Here is a 27,717-nt window from a genome sequence, read left to right as displayed (position 1 = left end):
AGAGAGTACATGAGAGGGGGGGAGGGTCAGAGGGAGAAGCAGGCTCCTCGCTGAGCAGGGAGCCCGATGCGGGACTCGATCCCGGGACTCCAGGATCATGACCTGAGCCGAAGGCAGTCGCTTAACCAACTGAGCCACCCAGGCACCCAAACTTAGCTTATTTCTGTTATAGTATATTTTTTCAGTGAAATATTATGCACTCACATATACTGTATTTACAGAGTTTGCAATGGAAACTACTGTTTTTTGAGAGTAAATACAATAGGCCCTGTACTTTGCAAATATTACCTCATTAAATTTTCAAAACAACTCTGATGGATCATTGTTCTTATTCTCAGTTAACGGATTAGGAAATGCAAATTCAGAAAAGATCAAAGTTGCCTCCTCCCTTCTGAAAAATAACTGATAGAATTCAAAATTAAGTCTATCTGACTCCAAAGGCTATGCTTTCTCCATTACATGCCCCATGTTAAATATCACAGGAGAAAAAAAATTACCCACAGTACAACCACAGTTATATACCAAAACAGTACATGAAACACTGGAATAAGATGTGTTTGCTGTGTGAATAAAATAACATGTTCACATTGACCCCAAGATGTTTGCAACAGTATTAGTGCTTTTTGAGTACTGGGCTTAACACTTTTTATTTTCCGCTTTATAATATTCTTTATTTTTCAAACTACTTAGCAGGAGCTCAATACTGAGCATTATTTAACAAACAGAAAAAAATACAATCCGCTTTATTTTATTTCATTTATTTAATTTTTTGTGCACAGTAAATATATACAGTATTTGGTTTGGTTTCATTTTTTTAGAGAGAGCATGCACAAGACAGAGGGAGAGAAAGAATCTCAAACAGGCTCCATGCTCAACGTGGAGCCCAGCTTGGGGCTCAGTCTTATGCCCGAGATCATGACTTGGGCCAAAATCAAGAGTAGGAGGCTTTAACTGACTGAGCCACTCAGATGCCCCTATATAGTTTTTATTTGTCCATAATACCTTAAAAAATCTTAAAAAATGGGGATTAAAAGGAAATAGTAGGAGGAATTAACCAAAAAGCCACTTTATGCAAAAAATTAAAAAACAAATAGATAACAGTAAAAATGTTCTTTAAGCAAACTTTGCTTCAAAGACAAAATCAGGTAAAATTTTTAAATTTCTTAAATATACTGTTAATGTAAAAATAATAAGGGACATGCTAAGTAATTCAGAAAAATCATGTACCAGAGGAATATTTGTAGCATAAGACATTTATATCGATATAATTATCAGGATGCCTGTGTGGCTCAGTGGGTTAAGCCTCGGGTCTTGGTTTCTGCTCAGGTTATGATCTCGGTCCTGGGATCAAGCCCCACACATTGGTTGGGCTCCATGCTTGGCATGGAATCTGCTTGTCCCTCTCCCTCTGCTCCTCCTCCAGCTTGAGTTCTCTCTTTCTCTCTCCCTGCTCTCGCATAAATAAATAAAATCTTTAAAAAATACATATGTATAATTATCAAATGACTATAATGCTAGTGAAGGAAAAATACAACAAGTCAAAATTAAGCAGGATTGGATTAATAAATAAAAGTAAAAATGAATGATATGAAGGGCAAAGTAAAATATCAAATCTAAACAGCTTTTAACTGTCTTTTCTGCATCTATGTACGTTTTCATATAATTCATCTTCTTAGTTCTATTACCATTATATAATATATTATGATTTCTAAAATTTAACTCTCTTGAATTCCTGGAATAAAATTCAAGTGATTATAACATATTATTTCTCAATATTCTCTTATAATTATTTTTGCTAATATCTTGGTGTTTTGCATTGATTATTTTAGTAAGATTGTTCACTGATTTTCTTTTTTTGTTGTAGGTTTTTCAGATTTTGGATCAATACTGTATTTGTTAAATAAGTTAATTTATAATTTTCTGTTTTATTTTGCCCTTGAATAATCTTTTCTTTTTCTTTTTCAAATTTTATTTAAGTTCTAACTAGTTAACATAGAGTGTAATCTTGGTTTCAGGAGCAGAATTTAGTGATTCAACACTTACATACAACACCCAGTGCTCATCACAACAGGTGCCTTCCTTAACACCCATCACCCATCTAGCCCATCCCCACCTGCCTCCCTCCATCAGCTTGTTCTCTATTGTTAAGAGTCTCCTATGGTTTGTTTCCCTCTCTCTTTTTTATCCCCTCCCCATGTTCATTTGTTTTCTCATTCTTTTTGATGGCTGAGTAATATTCCATTGCAAATATATATCACATCTTCTTTATCAATTCTTCAGTCAATGGACATTTGGGCTCTTTCCATTGTTTGGCTATTGTTGATAATGCTGTTATAAACACTGTGGTGTATATGCCCCTTCAAATCTGTATTTTTGTGTCTTGGGTAAATACCTAGTAGTGCAATTGCTGGATCATAGGGTAGTTCTATTTTTAACTATGTAAGGAACCTCCATACTGTTTTCCAGAGCAATACACTCTATTTTAGAATGCCAAAATCCAAGCAAGGTGAAACTGCATTTTGTTGTTATTATTTGACACTCGTATTAACTGGATTACAATAATTAATTATACATGACCAAATGACACAGCATTAAAACAAGATTTTTTTATTGCTAGCCCTTCAAATCACTGTGGACTAATGCTCCCTTAAGTTGGAAAGGTGCAAAAATTACAAAAAGACCTACCTTTCCTGATAATTGATTTTAATAACTATTCCTACATGTAGAGTGCTTAATGCCCTATCACCATAGGCAAATGAAGACAGCAAAGGCAGCTGGGGCTCATGAGTTTGTTAGGAAATGCTTTGCAATTGAGTGCAGTTTAAAGTTCACTGTCCAGGAAATGAGGAGATAATGCAGGGAAAGGGCAGGTAATTATTCAAAGAGGAGAGGAAGAAATCGGATACAAATTCCTGCAATGTACCTGGCAATTTTTCAGCCTGCACATGCCTCTGCCTGTTTTCTTTGCTTCCCTCCTTTTCTGTCTACACCAAGAGCCAGAAACCAGGAAGTAGAGATGGGGGGAGAAAACAGCTTTTCTTTATGTAAGGTTACAAGATAGAAGTGGGAAATCCTGTGTAAGTCTCCCCAGTATTTCTAAGCCAAATATTGGAAAGTGAAAACAGCAGGAAGAAGAATGTATTTGTTTGTTTTTTTTTCATTTGAAGACCCAGGAAGAAAAGATTTAGAAGACCAAATAACTAATCACTCCATAGATGGCCATCCTTAATATACTAGGTATGTTCCTTAAAAGTGGTGTATAAACTGGATTTATTATCTTATCAGCCCCCCTTCAGCCTCAAGATTTGTATGGGGACAGAATTGAAAACTAAAAAATCACAATATCAACCCTAATTATTCACTGCAAAAATCATCCTACCCTTAGCAGTTAATAGTGTGCATGCCCTCAAGCTCTTCCGTACATGGTACCTGTTAGAGATTCAGTCTCCAGTGTATTTAAGACAGATATAAGGGCATCCCTTAAGGCTTGTTATAAATTATGACAAAATTTTAACATTTATTAGATTCATATAGCATGTAAAGGAAGTCTATTAAATTATTTTTATCCAATTTTCAATCTGTTTAAAATATTTCATAATGTTAGGTGTTTGTTTCATACATGGTAGGGAGGGGTCGTAGGAGACTTCCCACATATGGCTGAATGCATGACACACTGGGATGTGAGCCAAGTTCATCATCATTCTTGGCTACACCTCACAAGGATGAAAGTGGGTCCTTTTTTCCCTTAGCGATGGCTGTGTAAATGGCCAGGAGTTTTGACCCATGAATCCCACCCCATTTTTTCTAAGGAGAAAATCTGCTAAGAGAACAACCACCACAACAACAAAAAACATGAAGTTTGAGATGTTGTCTCCCAAGTTTTACAACAAAGTAAATATTCAGCCATAGGGATTGAGCCGTCAATTTGTTAATGTTCTAAGAAAAGAAAACCTCTAAAATACAAAGATTATAAAGTGAAATAGGAAGTGTTTATAGGGTAATACTAGGTTAAAGAAACAGACAATTCCATCACCCCATTCTTCGAGCATTCTTATTGTTGCACCCACTAAATCCTTTTGTTTTCTTTAAGCTTCTGTCTCAATAATTATGTTTCTTATTCAACAGGGTTTTTAAGGCTCTCCTCACTACCTTCCTCTTTTTGTCCTTGCCTGGCACACTTGAATGCAGAAGAGCCCATATCTCTTCACAATGTCACCTGAAAGTACTCAAGAGATATACTCAAAAAATAAATAAAAGTGCATATTTTTATAAGCTTCCAAGGCCTTCAGCTTATATCTCAAAACCCAAGTGTCTGGGAGCGCTTGGGTGGCTCAGTCAGTTGGATGTCTGCCTTCGGCTCAGGTCATGATCCCAGGGTCCTGGGATAGAGCCCCACATCAGGCTCCTTGTTCAGCAGGGAGACTGCTTCTCCCTCTGCCCTTCTCCCATGCTCGTGCATGCTCTCTCACTCTCTTGCTCTCTCTCAAAAACAAAAAACAAAACAAAACAAAACAAGAAAAGCATGTGTCTGGCATCTTGATGGAATGGCATCCCTTATGACCAAAATTTCCTTTGGAGAATGTGAGCACTTTTCCCTGCACCGGTTCAGAGCTGCACAAGGAGGACAGTTACAAATCCCAATACTGCCTAATTCAGGCAGATGAGGAGCCAATTCCAGAGATGCCGGAAGGGGATCTGGGCCGAGACTCCCAAGTGACGACACTGAAAGGAAAGCCTCCGGACACCCATTCCCAGCCATCCTGCACATGGTAGGTGTTCACTGAGTATACTTAGTATCAGTTTGTCTTATTACAGTAACTACATTGTTAGCTAATGGGCTCTTTTCACAAATGCTATTCCAGGCATTGACGTCACTTAAAACACAAGTCTCCATGAGCAACAGATCCTCCCACTTCAAGCCAGTCAGACCAAAAGTGTCTGACTCTCCCTTCCAGACTCAAGGAAGCTACTGTACTGTTCCAAACTATGACCTCCTTTCGTTTTTTCTTTTTCCACTTTGATGGGTCTATTTATACTTCCAAAAGAAAACATGGGTGGTTGACTTTTTTGTTTGCTTGCTTGTTTGTCTGTTTTTACAAGAAGACCCCTAAGATACAAAGAAGCCATTAGTCCTCCTGCAGTTGGTCCAATCTGGCTCAGGGATATGGAGAATTTACAAGTCAGATGCCAGAGACTTAGCTGCTCTGGAGGGGGTCAGTGCAGCTGGAAAGGGAAGAGTTTCTATCTCACTCTTTCCTGTTCCATGCTGTTAACAAGAACCAAACAGAATTTACCTCTTGAAAGAGTAAACTCTCACCGAAATAACACTCTAATTCTAATTTCAAGACTAAAATGTATTTGTTGCAAAAGAAAAACAACAAATTAAGGGAACATTTATAACTTCAACCTACAGAAATTACCACTGTTAACTGCTTAGCGTTTATACTTTCCACTTCACCTGTGTTCGTGTATATAAAAAAAATATGTCTAGAAAGATGTGGGGAATTCACATTATTTCAAAGAACAGGTGTTTCTCAAAGTCACTGCAAGAAGGTACTTCTGTTTCTTCAAAACAATCTCTTTATATAGTTAAATATAACCTCCCATTTCTGACCTGTGAGTCCTGGTAAGAAACCTCCAGAAATCCCTTCCCAGTGAGTTGATGACAAGACACTATCAGTGGATAGTGTACATTCCCTGGATAATGTACATTCACTAACGAGCCATCAATAGATACCAAGTTTACTTTCACATCATTGCTAGCACTGGTCCCTCCCAGGTAACTAAACCCCATCCTGCACCCTGAGCAGCACTCCTGGATAAGCCAGCTAGAACGGCACTTGGCTGATGTGTGTTTTATGTTTCAGGGCCTGGGACAGCAGGCTGGATCAGACCTCAAGAGTAAGTAGTGACTGGAACAGAGGGGAAGACTGTGGCCCTCTTTTGTAAATATGGTACCTCGTCTCCACACCTTGTTGATCTCTACTGGTTTTGACAGTATCCAAACCAGGCACCGGAATATATTCATTACAGAGGGTGGGGATGCTCTGGAAAAGGAGATGCCAGTTTTGCCATAGGAAGGTTTTACTCAAAGCATACAGCAAGTGCAACACATTTGTACATCAGAAATCTGGTACCTACAGACACTGGCCTGCATCACTGTGCTCTGAGAGAGATGCATAAGGAGAACGTCACATACAAGAACACCAGTGCACGGGAGGAGAGAGGTCAGGTCACAGCTAGGCACACCGATGATTTTTCTAAGGTAGTAATTAGGATATACTGGACCCGGAAAGGTCTATTCTAATGATCTAATCGCTATTTAATTGTAGGCAAAGAGCTTAAGTCCTTGGAATTTCTGTTTCCTGAAATCAGAGATAATTATTTTATAAGCTTTTAAAAGACATGGCTTCAACACATGGGTTAAGTGCCTGGCATGTCTTGGGTGCTCAACAAATGGTAGATACCGTTTTGCTCTTTCTCAATAACTAACTTTGGCCTCAAAGACCTTTCTATCAATATCTGAGGAGCTCTATTATACCACACTGGCAAAATAATATTAATAACAATAACAACCCTAAAGCACACATCCAGGACCCATCCCATCCCTGGTCACCGTGGTAGGCATTGCAGTGCATGTTCAGCAAATGCAACCATTAGAGGATAAAAGGAGCCTGAGGCATTCATTCCCAAACTCACGGCCATGAGCAGACCTGCCCGCCTGTGCTGCCCAGCCTGCCGTGGGCACTAATGGCTCCATCTTCCCTCTTTAGCAGGGACTGAGCCACCCTCAGGGCTGGAGGTGGGAGGATGGTCCCCTGGCAACACATACCAGATGCTTTGGGGCCAGGGAGAGAGAGGAGTGACCGAAGCCAGGCTGTGCTCTCTCCTGCCGTCCTGGCGATCTTCTTCAGATGAGGGTGTGCTAAATGATCTGTTCAGGACCATCTCACTGTGGCTCACAGATCCAACCGGCCCTGTTCTTGGTCGTTGTCACTTCCTCTGCAGGATGCAGTAGCACCCAGAGAGTCATTCAATCTCAACCTGAGATATTCACACAAGAAGGGGAGTTTGTGGCTCTGAACTGCAAATACTTTGCAAGTAATCCCACTTACGTTCTTCCTTGGTTTGGGTGCCACCCCAGTGGGGAGATATTTCAAGTGATTTTTTCAAAGTTCAGGCTCCTCCAGGAATGGATGGTTTTCTGGGAGCTGGTAGAAAGCAGCCAAGACCATCATTCTCACCATCTCGGCTGTGAGGCCAGGAGACTCGGGGAGTATTTCTGTGCACTTAGGATGCCCACGGCAGGAAGAACAGTAAAAACTGGAAGGCCAAAACCTCAGAGCTTATACCCCAGACTCACCTGCTGCCAGGACCCGGAGACCCACAGACCCTAAACTGAAAAGAAGATCAAAAACTGTGGGCAGCTTAACTGTAACGTGGGAAGGAAATGGGTGGCTGTGTTGCAGGAAAAACCACCTGTTACTGCATTCAGTCCACAATGGCTTCATTCTGCAGTCCTAAAATGGACTCATCTTCAAACCCTAGCTGACTGAAAAAACAGGCAGTATTTTCTTTTAATTTTAATCATTTTCTTTTTTCTTTAAACTTTTGATATATTTCAAATTATAAAAGCAATTCTGCTTACTGTAATAAACGAAACAATACGAATATGATAAAGAAAAAGTTAACCCTCACTCACCCATTCTCTCTCATTCCTAGGAGGTAAATAATTTTAACAACCTGCTGAGTGTCCTCCCCACCATTCTCCCTGTTCATATAAATATAAACAAACATATATATAGGGTTGGCTGTTTGGTTTGTATGCTTATTGTTTTGTTGGTTTGTTTTTATTGATAGATGTGTATGTGTATGTCGTTTTCACATAGTGTAATCATAGGCATCCCTACAGGTCAGTAGATATTATTCTAACTCATTCATTTTTTTAAATTTATTTTTATTTTTTTATTGAAGTGCATTTAATGTGCAGTGCTATATTAGTTTCAGGTGTACAATACAATGGTTCAACAATTTCATACATTACTCAGTGCTCATCATTTTAACTAATGTCTAACAGTCCATAGCATGAATGTACCATAGTCTACTCAAGCATTTCTTTATTGATAGATACTCAGTTTTGTCTGTTTAGGACTATTGCTGTGATAAAGAACTGTATCTATATTTGCAGTTTATATCTTTGGAATAGAATTCTAAAAATTTGATTACTGGATCAAAGGATATCTTTATCTTTGTTTTTAACAGACTTTTTAGATTACTTTCAAGTAAAGTTGTAGCATGTCACACTCTAACCAGTAATTTGTGTGTATTTTCCCTTTATTCTTGCAAGTTTTAGACAATATGGGGTGTTTCAAATTTATAAATATGATAGGCTAAAAATGAACTCATTGTTGCTCTAATTTGCATTTCTCTAATTTCCAGTGAGATCAAAAGTTTATGGCCAATTGAGTTTTCTCTTCTGTAAATAGCCTTTTGTGTCTTTGTCCATTCTTCTTTTAGGTTATTTACTTCTCATTAATAAGATATAGCTAGAGATGTCAAAATTTTCTGTCATTTCCTCAGTCTATTTGTTTTCTGACTTTGTTTATAGTACATGGCATGGTACGTTTTGCCTTTGAATATACTCCAAATTTCATATAGTCATATATGTCTGTTTTTTTCTGTAGCTTCTGATTTCCACCTGTTGGAGGAAGTCATCGAGCAATATGAGCACTGGTTGACCTTCAAGCTGGACCCCAGCAATCGGACAGTCCTTGCCCCCTTCCTTATCTTTGAAATGTACATCTTACGCACCATTCCCACACTAGCAGCCACTTCAAGGTTGCAGCCTTAAGAGAGCAGTGTGTTGTTGAGACCATCTGGACTGAATACATGACAGAACTCAGCTAAGGCCTCTATATAAACTTAAGATTCAGGGTGGCAGGGGCAGAGATCTACTCATCCTGAGGCCACCCAAGACAGACCTCATATCTAAGTCTCTTTGCTTATTAAACCTGCCACCTACTAATCTGGAGTGTTCTGCCTCTTCCTTCTGTCTTTCCTCACCCCTGTGTATCAGGGCCAGTTTCAGATTTCACTTAGGAAACTCCCGAGATTTCAAACCAACATCACCTGACTTCGAATATCTCCCATAATCCATATATATACAAATACTCTTAGATATTTAGCCAGTAGTCTTATTTTGATTTTTACCATAAAGTCTTTTGGCCATCTGGAAATTATCTTTATTTATACAGTCTATTTTCCACCACTGCAATGTCCTTGTCATATTTTACTTTCTTATATATATGTATGCGTAATCAAATGGTATATGTCCTCATTAAGACATTTGCTTGCTTCCAAACATTACAGAAGAGTGTAAGAATCACAGCAGAATTGGGTGCTATTGAGGATAATCGCTAAATTCCACAGCAACAACACGAAAGAAGAAATTCTTGGCCATTCGACTGGGGTGAGAGGCAAAACCCGTTTGATGTTAGCGAAAGAGACATTAGAGGGGAGACTGGGAACATCAAGAGGTGACCCTTCTGGAAAATGCTCGTCTTGTGCAGAAAGGAGGAAGATGTTTAACTTGTCCCACCTGACTCCTCCTAAGTTTAGGTCTGCCTACAGTCATGTGTCTAGATAGTAATGAGCTTCTTAACTGGCTGAACATGTCAGGTTCTTGTGGCACAAGAGAAAATACAAGAGAAAGATAGCCAGAGCTAAAAGAAGGTGCAGTAGCCTATATCCCACTGTTTATTGACACCATTTTCCATGAATTTCCTGTGAGTGTAATGAATCTGTCTAGATTCTGAACCAACTTGTCTGAACCTACACCTGCCTCCAAAGAGCTGCTACCTAGGAGGGGTTCCTAGCAGCAGGAGGCTGTGGAGTGGTCCAAGTGTGGGCTCGGTGAGGAGGAAGACACTGCACCCAAGGCTTCCAGGAAACTGTAGGTGGAAGGTTCTGCAGCCCCTGAAGAAACCACCAACACACCATCATGAGAAAGCAAGCATTTGAATATCAGCTGCTGAGATGTAATCTCTAGCCAGGCAGAGATAACCAACAAGAAGAGGCAGGAACCTCTCCTTCCCAATCTGGGGCTGTTCACATAGAGGAAGAGTAGTCTAACCACCAGGGAAATAAGGCTGCTCAGCCCAGGAGAGAATGAGAGTTCCTTATTCTCTGTCCAGCCTCTGAGGGGTGACAAGGGATGAAGTCTGGAAGGACAGCACAGTCCACCTGTCATTGGAGCTACTGGAGCCTTCCACTGGAGGAGGAGGGCACAGCTTTGAGTCTACATGGTAATTAAGGTTTAAGATGAATACATGAATAGTTGGAGCAAAGCTGGTGTAATAAGTGAGAGAAAAAGGAAGGGTAACCAGTTTCCTAGTGGAAAAGAGAAGGTTGATAAAGCAAACTATTAGCAAATATCAAGAGAAATTAAAGCCGATTCCTGTTTTTATCCTATGACTTGAAATACTCTCATCAAACCAGTAATATTTGGATCTCTTCTGGACTTTACCATGTTCTGCTTACTGGCTTAATCCCGTGCCTAGATCATATTGTTTTGTTTAGAGTAAGCTTTTTTTTTGTAATAAATAAGAAAATCCAATTTTAATATTCTTTTTCAAAATGTAGTTCACAATTCCAGGATATTTGTTCTATCTTATTCATTTTGCCTTGTTCAAACAGTGGGATTCTGATTGGAATCACATGGGAAAGTTTGACATTTTAGGACATTATGTTTTCCTATACGGAAATGTTATCTGCCGGTTCATATTTAGATCTTATTTTAGCCCTTTAAAAGTAAGTTTTGCTCGTTTGTTTCCAGAAAAGTTGGGAAAATGAAATGAATCCCTGAATAAGTGGAGAGCGAATGTCTCATCTTCTGTGTTTGTTTCTCTCTCTGAGCAGAGTAGATGGCCAACGGAAAGTGGAGCAGCATCCCCAGCCCACAAGTACCTAGGAGGGAGAGGATCCTATTTTTAATGGCTGTGACAGAAGACTGTTGGTTTTTATGTTCCAGACACAATGCTGGGAAAGACCTTGTCCTTAGAGCTTTCCTTATTCCAGAGCTCAAGCAGAAAACAAGAGTAAGAGCCCCAAACAGTAAGAAGAACATGGCACTCTGCGGGACACAGAGAGCAGGTACCAAGTTCTGCCCTATGATCATGAGGACCCCGGCACCTTCAGTCTGTACGTGACCCCACAAGTAGGCCACTGACTTCCGCTACTAATCAGCACAAAATAATGTTTTTCATGTTCATATCCGAGGCTTTTCTGTTTCCTTCTCTCTACATACTTTATTAGGCAATGTAAAATATCTTAGGCATAAGGCCTATACACAGAGAGCCTACTATCTAATAGACATGAGAATATCTCACTCGATGTAAGCTTTGTAAGACATCAATTTTTTTCTTACCAATAAGCATTCACCTAATGAGAGTTGAATGAACAAATGACCCATGTGTAATACAAGGCATATTTATACCAATGGTTAGAATTTATATGGAGACAAATTTCAGCTAGAGTTTTTTCAAAACAAAATAGAAAACTTTGAAGTGTAAAAAGTGCCTCATTACCAAAAATATTCAAAGAAAAGTGGAATGTTCTCTTTCCAGTGATGTTATAGAATTACAATCTGATATGATTTTGTGCAAAATCAAGAATTTTAAGTTTTGAATGGGGAAAAAATGCCGTAAAAGAATCAAACAACTAAAATGCTTGTAAAATTCACCACTGATAAAAAAATCACTTCCAGATTCATGGAAACTGGAATTAAAGTTTGTGCTTGAAGCATGTGTAGTAATTTAAATGAGGGGCATTCTAGGCAGGGTAAATTATTAAGGGCAAAGTTCAAGAAATAATAAGCAAGAAAAGCTTAGGAAATTAAAAGTTTTTAATATTACTAAAAAGGACAATTTTTATTGGGTAGCACTGTGAGATAATATGAAATGTTAGCTTGAGGCAGCTGTTAGTCCAAGAGACCACACAGAACGGGGTTCCCTTTCAGACAGAGAAGTCATGAGATTATCCATCTTTACCATAATCAAAATTAAGGAATAATTTAAAATTGTTTTTCAGAATGAGCTGTTCATTTACATTTAAACTATTAAATAACATCAAAGATTTACTTTTATAAGCACATTTCTAAATGTATGGAAATACTGGATTTCCATAAAAATCCATTCGAAGAACAGATAAATTTCTTTTTCCCTGAGCAATTCAACCAGCAACTAATAGCCCATATTGGAGAAAAGGAAAAATATAAACACTTTCCCAAATGTGTTTCAATTTTATGATCACTTTCCAGCCTGAGTTACATTTGTGGGAAGGGAGAGATTAACCACTTCTCCCCATTCATTAACCTCATAAAGAACAAATTTTAAATCAAATAATACAGACCAAACACATAAAACACAGCTACATTCTGCTTCACTTTATACTTTGTTCTCTTCCTTGTCTGGCTGCAAAAACCCTTGCATGATTTTCACTGAAAATAACTCCTGAATTCACGTGAGATTTTACCCTCCTTTGAACCTGTACCAGCGTGGTTCAGCTATGTTCCCGTCTACTTTCTTGCTGTTCAGGGGATTAAATTGCCACCAAGGATAAACCAGGCAGAAAGTCCTTAGATGTTAGGGCTAAATTCTAATTTACCCCCCTGTGTCTTTCTTTTATCATCCCGAACATGTTTGGTGCCTAATTTGGTTTACTCTTAGAAAAATATGGTTTGGTGTACATAAAACAGAATGGTTCTTCAGGCAGCAATGTGCTAAGTTTTTAGGGATCTTGTAGCTCTGTTTTTCTACTAATTGGTGCAGATTTTGAGAATCAAGTAAACACTCAATAGACATTAACACTATACTAAAACTGATACGGTTGTTCTGCCTTTTGGTGATTCTCTTATTTCCACATCATTCAGAAGAGAAAGGCATTCTTTAAAACTAGAAACTGACAACAGTGAGAAAGAGAAATCTATGTTATCAAATAGAAGGCTTTCTATAATATTATTCAGTGATGGATGAAGGAAGTTTGGATGGATGAAAGTCAAAGTTTGCACCATCTATTTTCATCAATATCTACAGTCCATCCTGGAAAAGCAATCAACAGAGTCAGAATAATCCCACTCACTCAGGGACCTCTGTTCCTGTCAACGGAAGATTTTCTTGGTGCAGAATGTTGGGCGATGCTACAACAGACTCGTTTTGATCTTGAATGGTGGAAAAGAACAAGGACAATTTGGAGGAAAGAGAGAAGAAACAGGCATGGGCCATGGACGGAGAAGATTGGTCCAAAAAGGCACACTCAAGATTTGTTATTAGAATAGGCTTCCAGCATCTCAAAACTAGAAACCAGTGTGGAAAAGAGGGTACACACAAAGATGCAAGAAATAAATTAGTATAACTGCTTTGAAGACAGATTTCTTTAAGTGGACATCTGTGCCTTTCATGATTTTCTGCCCGATAGAGCCTCCATATTTTTGTGAGTTGTGCAAGTTATTCACTGTATGTGTGGGAGCATCATTCACATCTTAATCTAAGAGACAGAGAAAGACAGCATTGAGATATGAAGAAAGACAGATTTCTGAGAGCAGCATCTGAGTGTAGATCCAGCTCTGCCAAATACTCTCTTTGGAGAACAAGCTGGCATGAGTCAAGACTCTGTCATTTACAAACAAAAGATCCATAATTAATACAGCCAAAGGGAGGGGAGAAACTTTTGCACTATTTTATAAGCTGAATTTATGGTGCATGGAAGCATTTTCTAGTCAAAATAATTAGAATTATATAAAGGCAGGTAATCATCGGCTTACCTTCATTATAGTGAATATGAGTCATGTTAATCCAAAGTATGTTTACATACTGATTGGAAAAATTTGGAAAAATACTGAAAACATTCACAACTCTGCCACACAGGTAAACACTCATTTTTACTTGTTTCTCTTTCACTTTTTTGCACATTATTACATCATATGGTAGGAACAATTTTATGTTCTTTTATTAACAGTCTCATTTTTGTCATTTAAAACCTGGCATTCATAGTTTAAGTTGATGATGATCTACTACTCTACACCATAGGCATGCCACACTTAACTTTATAATTTTCCTGTTTGGCGATATTTTGGTTCTTTATTTCCAATTTTAAATCCTTTAAAATAGCATTATGGTAACCATCTTAAATCTAAATTTTATTCATTCATTCATTCATTCATTCACTCATTTATTAAGCAATCTCTACACCCAACATGGGGATCAAACTCACAACCCCGAGATCAAGAGTCACCACAGCTAGGTGCCCCTTAAATCTAAATTTTAACTTAAAATTTTCATCATTTCATTAGGACACCATCCTAGAACTGGACTTAGTGGTTCAACGGGTAAAAACAGTTAACACCCTTTTTGTTCCTCGTCTTTCTTAATAACAAAACTCTTTTAAAAAGTTTTCTAAATTTATGATCTTTACACCATCCCCCCTGTATACTTGAACCCACTCCAGTCAGATTTCATTCCTACCATTTCACTGAAATTACTCTTGCTAAGGTCCCAAATGAGTTTCCAATCAACAAATCCGATGATCCATTACAATTCTTTATCTTACCAAATCTCAGAAAAATGTGACATTGTGGCTACACTCTCCCTGAACCCCATCTTTGCCTAAATTCTGGGACTCTGTGTTCTCCTCATTCTCCTTCCACCTCACAAACCACTCTGGCCCAGTCTTCTTCTCTAGACTTCCCCCCTTCTTGCTGGCACTCTACACATTGCATTGTCTCAGGGTTCAATTCTAAAACATATTATCTACTTACATTTATCGTTTTTTTCAAAGATTTTATTTATTTATTTGAGAGACAGTGAGCCAGAGAGAGCATGAATAAGGGGAGGGATAGAGGAAGAGGAGAAGCAGACTCCCCACTGAGCAGGGAGCCCCATGTGCGGTTCCATCCCAGGACCCTGAGATCATGACCAAAGCCAAAGGCAGACGCTTAACCGACTGAGTCACCCAAGTGCCCCAACATTCATCCTCTTTTTAAATAATCTTGAAGGGGTTCAAGACATACCACCCAAAAATATGCCACTTTGACATATTGGTATTTTGAGCTGAAGGCACTTAGAAAACAGCAGGAGCAAGAAGGGATCTCTGACAAACCCCCCCCCCACACACACACACAACTCTTTTTCTTCCTGATAGCAAGAGGTGAGACTCCTGTATGAAAGACGCCCTCGATATCCCAGAAAAGAAGCATTCCTAACACCAGAGCTGGGAGTTGTGCAAACTGACCTTGTTAAAATCACTCTTTTCTTCCCCTTTCAGCTACCCATGTGTTCTAGTTCCTTGTCCGCAGTTGCCACTCTTGGTTCAACTCAGCATATAAGCACTTAGTTCTGGCTACTTCTTGGGGGTCCCCATTTTTCCACGAAGGTTTCCCTGTACATGTACAAATTATTAAATAAAATCCACATGCTTTTCCCCTGTTAATCTGCTTATTTCAACTTAATTTTTATGCCCAGCTGGAGACCCTAAAAGGGAGAAGGTAAGGCTCTACCTCCCCTACGATCTCATCTAGAAATATGGCTTTAATTACCACTGACTTATCCACTGATGGATGATTCACAAATTTACATCTCCAACCCAGCCCTCTCTGTTGAAAGCCAGGCTCATACATACTGTAACCTTTATAACATCTATGCTGGATGTCTAATTGGCATCTATCTAATATTTAACATATCCAAAACATAATGCCTGATTCCCTCCCAGAGGCCCTTCCCTTGCTCTTCTCCATCTCAAGGGGAAAAAAAAGGCAGTATAATGTATCTAGTGATTAGAGCCAAACACCTTGGAGTCTTCTTTAACTCCTCTCTTCCTTCATACCCCACACTGTCAAACAAACCGTCCACACAAGACTTATTACCTATCAGAAAAAGTCTGATTTCATTTTTCAATTCAAATAATGTTACATGCTGGATTTCAGTGACAATAATGGTGTTCAGGGACAGGCCACCCCAAATTATGCCACTATGGCATATTGATTACTTTGAATTAAAGTCACTTAGGAAACAGCTGGTGCAAGAAGCACACTCTGACCCTCCTCTGTCCCCCCTGAAAGCTGGAACTAAGTTCCCCATGTGAAGGGGTACCCTTCCTGCACCTGGAGGTAAAAGCTATCCCTATTGCTGGAGATAGGAAAGGTAAGGCCTGGAAGGTTGCTTAAACAAAACTTGCTACTTCATTACTAATTTACTACTTCAAGCCCAAACCCCTTTGTCTTGTCAATTCTTGACAACTGTATTGTTTCTTTGGATAAAAGATAGAAAAGCCACCTGCTTTGTTCACTTCTTTGAGACTCATATATCTTTGAGCACCTCTGTGTACAAATAAATATTTTTCTTCTGTTAATCTGTCTTATGTCAATGTCATTATTAGACCAGCCAAAAAACCTAGAAGGAAAGAGAGGGAAAGTTTCTCTTTTCCCTGCAACAACCAATTCATTTCTAAATGCTAATTCTAAGATGATAGATGATAGATAGATAGATATAGATGATAGATAGATAGACAGACAGACAGATAGAGAGATAGAGAGATAGATAGATAGATAGATGCAAGGAATCTTGTCTTGAGGTTGCTGCCTAATTAAAATATATCCCTGTCTTGTTACAGTTCTTGCTTAGCTATTAAGAACTCTCCCTCTGAAGAAACCAATAAATTATCTCCTTGTGTGGTACTTTGGAGATTTTGGCACTCTGGAGTAATACACCATAGTAATAAGATTCAGAATGGTTGAAACACATACTTTTTTTTTAAAGGGAAGGGTAGAGTGGAAAGGGAAATGGGAAAGCATAGCAGCATGACATCGGGATCTCAAGCATGTTCTAGAGCAGACACCAGTTTTAAGAAAATCATATACACAGTTGGATTCCTCTAGAATTATCTATGCCTACATAACCCATGGGAAGTCTTCATACAACTCTGAGAGTACATGAACCCCAGTTTGAAGACTACTGGTCTAAAATGGGACACTATTACAATCTAGCAGAAGTATCTAGAAAAGATACAAATTATTACAACATACGGAAGAGTTATTTTCCCCACCACACACCCACACACTGATTTGAGATACTGTCCATCATATAGTAAATATCCACATACAGTTGGGCCTCTTTATTGACCTGCCATTCCATTTAATTGACCCGTCTTCTCCTCTTAGTTTGCACTTAAGAGTTTTCCTTCTTTTCTCTTTCTTTTTACTTTTATGCAATAGAAGATGTGCTCTTTTCTTCCACATGTTCTTTTAACTCTTTTTGGTTTTGTGTATAAATGCTGTATTTAAGTTGTAGTTTATATTATAACCTGTCTTTTGGTAGTGGTTTTTTTCTTCTCTTTTAGGTATTCTGGCATATAATCATTTCATCTGCAAACATGGAGGCAATATTTTACTACTTTCTTTACAATTCTTATGCTTCTAATTCTTTTTCTCTGAGCTGACCACATTAGCAAGTAACTCCAACACAATGTTAAATAGTGGTAAAGATAGCAGACTTTGTCTTCCTTTTAACCTTCATAGGGAAGTTTCTAATATTTCCCCATAAGAAGGTGCTGGTTTGGACATATGCATTTTTTTGTTGTTGTTAAGGAATTCATTAGTAATTCCTTTTTTTTTTTTTAGTGTTTTTAACATGAATGCGTGTTGTATTTTGTCAGTGCCTTTTCTGCATCATTGGAGATGTTCATATGATTTTTCTTCCTAGCTCTTATGCAAGTTACAAAGCTACTCATTCATAACTGCAAATACTTGGCTCCTGTACTTTGCTTATATTGTTGGAAGTGCTGATGCCTATCACACATTGCCCCCTAGAGTTCATTTACTTTATATATGTCCAGTCTTCCCAACTGTATAATTGGAATATTCTATTTTGTAACATGTTATTAAACATCCCTACACCCTTAAGTTGCATGAACTTCTGGTAGCAGGCACTCAACAGTTGACCTACTACAACCCCTGTCTATCACTGCTCGGAAAATTGTCAATCTCCTTTAACTAGACACATTCCTGTTGGTACCTACCTGGAATTTTGAAATCATCATACCTGAGACAGGAAAGAAAAAAAAATTCCAAGGGAAACTCTCATATAAGTGTTACTTCTTCCAAAAAACTAAAACAATTCCTTCTATTCTTCCCAGACTAAATCCCCACCTTTGAGAGCATTCCTGGTAAGTATCCTTATCAGTAGAGAGAAAATCTTAAGAAAGATACCTAGAAGTTTTGCTAGCATTTCTGTGGTTACAGATTTGATGAGATTTGACAGTGCTCTGATTAGAAATCATGTTCTCAAGAAAGTGTAACAACTTACAAATAACCAGATCCTCCAGCGACCACCCCACATTTCTGTTGGTTTCTTCACTAGCAGAAATCAGAGGACAGGGGAGGGCAGAGCACAGTTCACCTCTGACTTTGCATCTCTGAGAGGGAGCTAACTCCAATCTGAGTTACAATTACACTGCGCTTCAAAAAAAATGCTGGAAGAAGCAGTATCCCTATTGTACATAATTTCACACATGAAGAATGGAACTAATACCCATAATTAACATCAGAGACGATCACAGCTCTTTACTCATCACCAACTCTCGGCCACTTACCTCAGACCCACAGTAAGAAGTGAAGGAGGGAAGGATGGGGTTAGGTGTGCCAGGACCGGCACTTTGTCCAAGGAATATAGCTGAGGAAATGTGTTTAATTGGTAGGTACTTAGAATCATCAGAGTGAGGACTGGAGGCAAAGAACGGAAGAGAACTTCTTCCTTAATCTCTCTTCTACCAGTCCCTAATCCTTTCTGTAAATATAGGAAACCAGAAAACAGGGTTTCAGATAACTAATATGTAAAAGCTAATATGAGAAATTACTGGGATTTGCACAGGTGCCCAGACTGAAATATAAGAAACACTCAGATTTTTGCAAAACCACATTTTTTAAAGAATTTTCCTTATTGAGCACCTGGGTGGCTCAGTCAGTTAAGTGCCTGCCTTTGGCTCAGGTCATGATCTCAGGGTCCTGGGACCAAGCCCCAAGTCAGCCTCCCTGCTCAGCAGGGAGTCTGCTTCTCCCTCTACCTCCTCCTCTCACCCTGCTCATGCCTTCTCTTTCTCAAATGAATGAATAAAATCTTTAAAAACGAGAAGAGTTTTCCTTATTTATTTTACATTCCTTGGAATAAACCCCAGAGGGACCCCTGGGGTCCCTGTAGATTTCATTTCCAGGGCTGCATCATATCCTTCTCTTGGTCCTTCCCCTCTCCCTCACTCACATGTGAGCTGGACACACAAGAGCATTTTCAATATGAGCCAGATACCAGGCTGTTTTCTCACATCTGAGAATTCCCTCCTTTATATTTTCAGAGGGAATTTAGAGAAGGTCTAACTTTTTCAACTAATTTAAACCTGTCCAGATTGAAAGATATAACAAAGCCATGGCAGACTCTAACCAACGGAGGGAAAGGATCAGATCTTTTCTCAACCTTTGATTTATACCCCTCAGAGAAGGTAGTCAGAAGTCACACAGGCAAATAACTTCATAGATTTCCATTAAAGGTGAGGAGTGGGAGGAAGAGAGTTCCAGGCACGAAGAATATTCGGAAGGTCATCCCTGGAGAACATTTTAACACTATGTTTTGTTTTCTTTCTTTTTCTTTGCTTTTCCCTCTCTGTATGGTCTATGTTCCTTTGATCTACCAGAACAAGTTACATTGTATTAAGGAAAACATGAAAATAAAATTTTAATTAAAACTTTGAGACCACATGGGGGCAATGCTTCCATGGGCAGAAGTGACTGGCTAGGAACTAGAACTGTGTGATGGGAGAAGCAGGAAAGAGGATATTCAATGACGAGTTTGATGTGACAGGTCAGATTTTGGTTGGTTGTGAAAACAGAATGAAGACCACCCAAGCTTCCAAACCAAAAGGGGCAGAAAAATCTAGAGCAGTGAACCACTCCCACTGAACATCGTCGGTTCCAGGCCTCCAAACTGAATCCTCAGAGACTCCAGGAAGAAGTAAGAATAGAGATTCCCCTGAGAACTTCACTTATGCTCCTGTGTGTCCAGCTAAACGGTGAGTGAGGGGGAGGGGAAGGGCCAGGGGAGGGATATGATGCAGCTCTGGAAATGAAATCTACAGGGACCCCATGGGTCCCTCCAGGGTTTATTCTAAGGAATGTAAAATAAATAAGGAGAATTCTTTAAAAAACAAAAAACAAAACCAAAAAAAAAAAAAAAACGTTTCTCATGTATGAAAATCTTCTCACTCCTCCTGAACAGGGTCAAATGGACAGCCACCAATGGAACAGAGCCCTCCTGACCTGAAAGTTCAGGAAAGAAAGAGCTTCACAGTGAACTGCAGTTACGGAGAAAATACTTTGGGTTTCTTCCTGTGGTTGAGGCAGGATTCTGGGGAAAGCCTCCACATTCTGATAGAAGTGCAATCAAACGAGAAGGAGAAGGTCAGTGGAAGATTCACAGCCAGTCTTAACAGAGAGGATCAGTACTTTTGCCTGCACGTGAACGATTCTCACCTCCGTGACTCAACCACGTCCCTGTGCGCAGCGAGGAACACTGTGCTACTCAGGCACCTGTACCCTGCGCCCAAGCTCTGCTCAGCACTGCGCCCTCTTCTACAAGGGCTCCAGGACACTGACTTTAACTCTGAGGAAAGGGAAACACGAGGGGCTTTTTATAACCTGATGTCAAATATTTCATTTGAAGATGATGGGCAGAGGGATGATGTCTTCAAATACCATCTAATGTATTTTGTTTCTCAGTGTGAAGTCTTTACTCTGTTAAAACTAGTCCAAAATCCTGAGGCTCAATATGAGAAAGGAGAGAGAACCAAAGAACAAAGAGAGAACAGAATAAAATTTTGCCCTTGAGCTCCTTTGTAGATTTTTACAAATATACTGAAAATACAAAATCTTAAAAGCCATGACCGTCAAATTCAGTAGTGAAAGAAAATAGATTTTGACATTCTGAAAAGACGGGCTTAGAAGATCAAGTACCAAAAGCTGAGGGAAAATGGTTTAAAGTTTATAAAGGGCAGAGTGTAAAGATGGCACAGTATGGTTGAAAATCTGGTTCCTCCCGAAAAGAGGATAAAATTCCAACTGACTGGCTAGGGAAGAGTCAAAGGAGGTATAGCCAGAAGTTATAAGCCAGTTGTCTTTGAAAAGTGCCCCACATCATCTCTTCTCTAGGGTCAGAACCCTGAGCAGGTGAATGGGCGGAGGGCAAGTCACACTTGGGGTGACCATGAACCGACGAGCAGTGAGTGTAAACACAGCGTTTGGATCATTGTGTCTCACATCAGTACCCACCACAGAGCATCCACTACAAGGAAGTGCCCAACAACCATGCAGACAAGATGATCCCTCCAGAGGACGTCACCAGCCTATCTCTAGTCTATTTCAATGCTTAAGTAAGATTGTGAACAGATTAACTGAGGTGACAGAAGTTCTCAATGAGCCCAGAAGCATGGGTTTTCTCTCACTACATTGGATTTAGCTCCTTTGCTGCCAAATATCCAACCTGTCAACAGCAGACACAACACTGAGCTTTCAGTATGCAATCACCTCTCAAGGAGACCCACCAGCCACTGGTTGTCAAATTGATTACACTGGACCCCTTCCACTCTGGAGGTAGCAGAAATCTTTTCTTATCAGAGTTAATACGTACTCTGGGCATGATCTACCTTCCCTCCACCCTGCCACACATAGCAGCATGGACTGAGGGCTCAGAGTGGCTGGTTGATTATCATGATGATTATAGGATTTCACATCCCTTTGCATCAACAAATTCACTTAATAGCAAGGAGGTGTGACAATGGACATGTGACCGTTGGGGATACTGACATTCCTACAGTATTATCAACAAACCACACTGGAATGATCACTTAAAGGTGAGGTAAAGCCCCAGTTAAGGACACTGCTCTGAGATCTTGGAGAGCTATTCCTTATGATGCTATGTTCCTATTAGATAAAATACATGGGTCTGGGAGCCAAGGGGTAGAAGTAGGACTATCTCCCCACCAACTCTTACTTTCAATGACTCACTTGGATGTTGACATTTCCTGTTCTCACACTGTTCTGGACTAGAGGACCTGTTTCCCTTTGAAGGGAAAGGAAAGGGGGAATACTGCTACCAGGGAAACACAGAGAAGTTTTCACCTCACCTAAAATTACATATACCACTTGGTCATTTGGAGGTCCTCATGCCAGAAGACCAGAAGGCCAAGAAAGGAATTACTACACTGGCAAGGGCAATCAATTTTGATTATCATGAGGATATAGGGTGGTTGCTACCCAATGGGAGCTGGGAAAAATATGGCTAAATCTCAGGGGATTCACTGGGATGACTTATAGTGCTTTCATGACAGTGATTACTATAAATAAACAATTGTAGCAACTATGACCTGAGAAGGGAAGAATAATGAGGGGCTTAGACCCTTCAGGGATAAAGATCTTGGTTATCTCATTGAGATAGGAATTAGACCATAGATGTATTAGCCAAATTTGGAAGGATTAAGAATGAGTGTTATAGAAGGTAGATTGAGAGAGATAATAAATACGAATTACAGCCACGAAATCAACTATTGCAATTACAATTCGTCTCATTGATCCTTCTGTTAATCTTTTTTTTAAAGAACCAGTGATCCAAGTGGATTTGACATAGAGTATAAGTGGATCTCAACAGTGCAAGTACAGATGCTGTTGGTGTTCTACTCACATCCCCTTGACAGTCACCTCTACACACTGAAAAACCCAGCAACTCTGAGTACTACTTTCTGGCCATGGGAACACATGTGGCCAGTGTGCAGGGCTAGCCAGATGTGCTGGAGAGTTAATGTCCCCACAGCAGCCCTCGCTCAGTGATGGACAATGAGTCTACGGATGAATTCTCCAGGTCCTTCATGCCTCACTTGGAATAACTCCAAAGGGTGTGCTATGCTGTCTTCCAGAGTTACTAGCTAGATTAAGTTCCAACTGACAATAGTAATATTTGGCTTGTTGACAACATCCTGTATTGGCTTCCTTCCCTTCCCTGATTCACTTCCTACCAACGTTTCCTGGAATGACCTGCAAATAAACTGCTTATACACAAATCCTTGGATTGGAGCTGACTTTCAGGGATCCAAAACCAAAATACAAAAATTCAAATTAGGGGACAGGGATGGAGATGACCTAGAAGAAATACTTCCATTGCTATCAAATTGGGTTTGGGGACACAAGAGATTTTCACAGCCTCATTCAGGGCTGGTCCCAACTGTCACGACTCCCTGCACATCTCTCTGAGTGAAGAGACTCAGTCACCTACCTCTGTGTCACAGAGAACCCATGCTCCTCAGATACTGCCTCCTCTGTGACAGGACCCCATTTATACTCCGGCTTGGGGACTCCAGGTCTGGAATTACATGAGTATCTCTGTCACTCCCTTTGAAAAAAGGATCATAGTTTAGCCTTTTAAATGTTCTTTGTTCACAACATTTCCTCAAGATGAAATTAGAGCGAGGAGGACAAGTCTTTATGCGAGTTGTGTGAGGCGACTGACTCAGTACTGTGAGAACTCCTACAATCATTGTTGTGGAGTTTCCTGGTGCGTCACAAACAGGGACTTATTCTTTAAAAATACATGGAAAATAGGAGCACACTCAGACATGACATGTTCTGCTTCTGAGTCTAGTCAGTGATCTTTTCAGTTGCAGAAATCAATCTTTTTCTCCTTCTTTCTGTGAATAAACTGTAGAAATATAAAAAATTGAATACATTCATATAACAGGGGTATTCATATCACTCATATCTAATTGTTCATATTTATCATACTTATTCTGTCATTTTTGTTTTTGAAGAAAAGAAAGAAAAATTACAGAGTTTGCCATTGTTGCCAAGGAAACCCTGCCACTTTTGCCCGCCACCCCAGGTCCCACTCTCCTCTCCAAGATTGGGGCATATCAGAAATAAATTTGCCGGCTCCCTTCTCCTTTATTTTCATCCCAGAAATAGAAGAACTCAGGAATCATTTTACGTTTTCACTTGAAATCATATAACCAAAGGCCTATTTTCTGAAAGGGAGACCAAAAAAGTATTAGGCAAACTTTCTTCAGTGAGATAAAATCAGCCACCCACCTGTCAGATCATTTCCGGCTCTGAAGCAGAAGTGGCGCGGGGCACAGGGGAGAACCCAGATCAGAGCGCGAGACTCTTCTTCACCCCGCAGGGGAGAGCAGTCAGCATGCCGCTTGTCAGCCTGCTGTGGGCAGTCGTGGTGTCCACCTGTCTTGGTAAGGAAGGTGTAGGTCTTCCTGTGTAGTGTTACCTAACGGGGCTGGGAAGGACAGAGTCCTAGCGCAGGAACTGCATCATCTCAGAGCCTAGCTATGGAGAGGCAGAAAGCTGATATGTGCTGCCTGAAGTTTGATCAAGAAAAGGAAAGGTGGTTGGAGGATGGGATCAGCTTGTGAGTCTGCCTGCCTTATCTGCCTGGTGTGTGATACCCTCTCTTTCCCACAGGATCCAGCACAGCCCAGACGGTCACTCAGACTCAACCAGACACGTCTGTGCAGGAGACAGAGACTGTGACCTTGCACTGCACGTATGACACCAGCGACAGTAATTATTATTTGTTCTGGTACAAACAGCCTCCCAGCGGGGAGATGATTCTCATTATTCGCCAAGAAGCTTATAAGCAAGAGAATGCAACAAAGGATCGCTTCTCTGTGAACTTCCAGAAAGCAAAAAAATCCTTCGGTCTCAGGATCTCAGATTCTCGGCTGGAGGATGCTGCGATGTATTTCTGTGCTCTCATTGGAGGCACAGTGACATGAGCAGCAGGGAGAGGCTTACAGAAACCTCAGACCTCAAGTGTAGGTGCAGAGGTCAGGGGCGGGGGGAGGGGAATGGGATGGCTAGGGTACAAGGAATATAGAAAATCATTGACTTCTCTTGAAATAAAAGCTCCTTCTTTCTGAATAGAAGAAACACGAAGAGATGGATGTCTGTAAACTATAATCCTTAAAATAACAGTAATAATAATAATATGGGTAGTGCTTTCCAGTTTTACGAAGTATCTTCATACATTCTGTCACGTGTAACCTTCATCACTTTGTATGGTATATTTGACAGATCAGACTTCCTAAGCACGTTCTCTGTCCAGCAAATCTTTATAATTTGCCTGGGAGCTCATACCTCCAAAATTCTTAATCTTTTCCATTTTGCTAGTTGGTGCGTGTTCTTTTAATTGCCCTTCCATGTCCAAAACTGGATGTCTCTGAACAAGGTACCCATTCTAGAACACGAAGGGTGGAGGCGCCTGGGTGGTTCAGTCGGTTAAGCATCTGCCTTTGGAGTCCAGGGATTGAGCCCCACATCGGGGTCCCTGCTCAGTGGGGAGTCTGCTTCTCCCTCTGCCCCGAACCCTGCTTGTGCTCCTTCTCTCCCTCTTTCAAGTAAATAAATAAAATTTTTAAAAAGAGAGACAGAGAACACGAAGGGTGTGACAGTTGAAGGCATAACCAGGGAAGGGATCCACTGGTCTTACCATGGACCTAAAAGACGACATAGACCCGTAGTACCCAGGTCAGATGACCTTAGAGGATGATAGAATGGCCTATTAAAGGCTCAGTTAAGAAGCCAGCTCAACAGCATCACCCTTAGCAGTTGGAATGCTATATTCCTGGAAGAGATAATATTCTTTAAACCGGTGACTGATACACGGTTCTGTGGCACCTACCTAAAATACACAAACTTAGAAATGAAGAAATGGAAGTAGACTAGACTCTTCTACTATCACACCCTGTAACTCATTTCCAAAATTTGTGTTTCACTTTCCCACAGCCCTAGGCTCTGCTGGATTAGAGTTCCCAGGACCCAGGGGAAGAAGTCTTCCACCAGAGGATTCAGCATGGGTTCCACTGAACGTGCAGCTGTGGCTGCTGCTGAGGCCACTTTGAACTCCTTGTGCCAATGCTCCAGCAGGCAAAGAAAGGAGGAGTAATTGACTCTGATTATCATGAAGCATTGGGTTGTTATTACCCAGTGAGGGCAAGGAGGGATATGTCTGGAATCTAAGTGTTTTGCAGTGGGTATTTCATGCCCAATAAAAACAGCAGGTGGCAGTTACGGCCTGAAAAGGACAGAGTGATCAAAAACTGAGACCTCTCCACAATGAAGGTCTGGCTCACCTTATCAGGCCAGCAATCTAGGTCCACTAAAGTGCTATCCAAAGGCAGGGAAATCTCGAGAATGTGGTGGAAGAAGGAAGAGACTTTCAATTATAGCCTTGGTACCAGTTAAAGAAGTGGGTCTTGAAGGTCATGTCATGCAAACCCCCTGTATTAAATGTTTTAGATGGATTTCAGCCATCCACGACCTTAAAGATTCAGTGACACAGTGAAAATAATACAGGGCAAGCACCCATCCGAATAGTGCAAAAGAGCTTCGTAACAAAGATCTCATGTGCTTTGTGGTCACGTCCAAATGCCCAGCTCTGATTTTATCAATAAGTATGTAGATAATTCTCGGGATACTCAGACTCATCTCAAGTTGATAACACCCAACACGACACATGCACTGTGTATTTTTTTACTTCCTACCCTTCTCTGACTCCTCAGGAGCTCACTCAGGCCACGGGCAAGCACAACCTGGAAATATAGGAGAATTATCACTCCTGCTGGCAAGGCCCCCAGCCAGTCAGAGAGAGGACCTAGGCAGGCCTAGCTTCCTGCCTTCCAGCAGACAGTCCCCAAGAGGCATCCTGAATGCTTCCCAGGAGAACCTGGTGAAACCAAGCCCCAGTCTCATGCTACCAATTTTCTCACTCCTGCCACCTCGGATTTCTTCCTAAGTAAATTACCATCACCCAAGTCTTTGCCTTAGGCTCTATTTTGGGGGAAGACAGAATTAACATATTCTTTGAAAATTTAATAGAGAAAGAACAGAAGAGAGTTCAAAGCAAATTTTCCTGGGCTGATTGCTAATAACAGCAGGTAGGTACTTGAGTGATTAATTAGAAACATAGAAGATGTCACCTTATTTTTTCAAAAGTTGGTGAAACAGATCATATTCATGAAACTCCAGTCTCTGCAGATGTGTGATCATGTCTTTTCATTGCATGAAAACTTTACATACCAAATCCAAACTCTCGTATCATTATCCCTTTCCCTGTGTCTGCTCACCCTCTACTATTTAAACCTCATTCTTACTTCTTCCCCAAATAGAGCTCTACTCCAGACCACCTATCGTCCTTACTGACCCATAAACATTTCAAGCTCTTGAATTCCTTGAATTTTTTGAATTTCTTTTTAAGTTCTCTTCATTAGTGTAAACAGAGTTCTGAAATTTATATAAACAGATTACTTCCAGAACAGATTTCTTGACTAAATGAACCAAGTTCTTTCTGTGTAGAGAGAAGTAAATCATAGAAATTGCCTCAGTTATTATTATTTTGGCCTAAAGAGGGCACTGCTTGCATTCGTTCACAGCAGTTTTTTGCAAAAACCTGTCTCGTGTTCCAGCATCTAAGTACCTCACACATACCAAAAAGCTGGAACAAACCCTTCTTTATCTAAAGAGTCTAAGTCAGATTTCCACATCCTGGAATCAAATCCTCCCTGGGCTTACGAAGGCCAAAGCATAAAGAAGCTTCTAGAAGCTACATTTATGATCTGGTGGCTTCAGAT

General features: G+C 40.2%; 2 gene segments (V, D, J or C); both read left to right on the top strand.

Moving 5' to 3' along the window:
- LOC113908991 overlaps positions 1–27,717 on the top strand; it is a 394,892-nt gene that overhangs the window by 108,720 nt on the left and 258,455 nt on the right.
- The window catches only part of LOC113908989, a 177,535-nt gene continuing 174,026 nt past the window's right edge, over positions 24,209–27,717 (top strand). Inside the window, 2 exon segments of the C gene segment in view lie at positions 24,209–24,321; positions 24,551–24,855. Of these exon segments, the coding sequence occupies positions 24,273–24,321; positions 24,551–24,855 (354 nt within the window).

This window comes from Zalophus californianus, chromosome 6 (genome assembly GCF_009762305.2).
Source record: "Zalophus californianus isolate mZalCal1 chromosome 6, mZalCal1.pri.v2, whole genome shotgun sequence".
Taxonomy (NCBI): domain Eukaryota; kingdom Metazoa; phylum Chordata; class Mammalia; order Carnivora; family Otariidae; genus Zalophus; species Zalophus californianus.
Note: the sequence above shows the minus strand (reverse complement) of the source record. Positions and strands in the feature narration are given on the sequence as shown.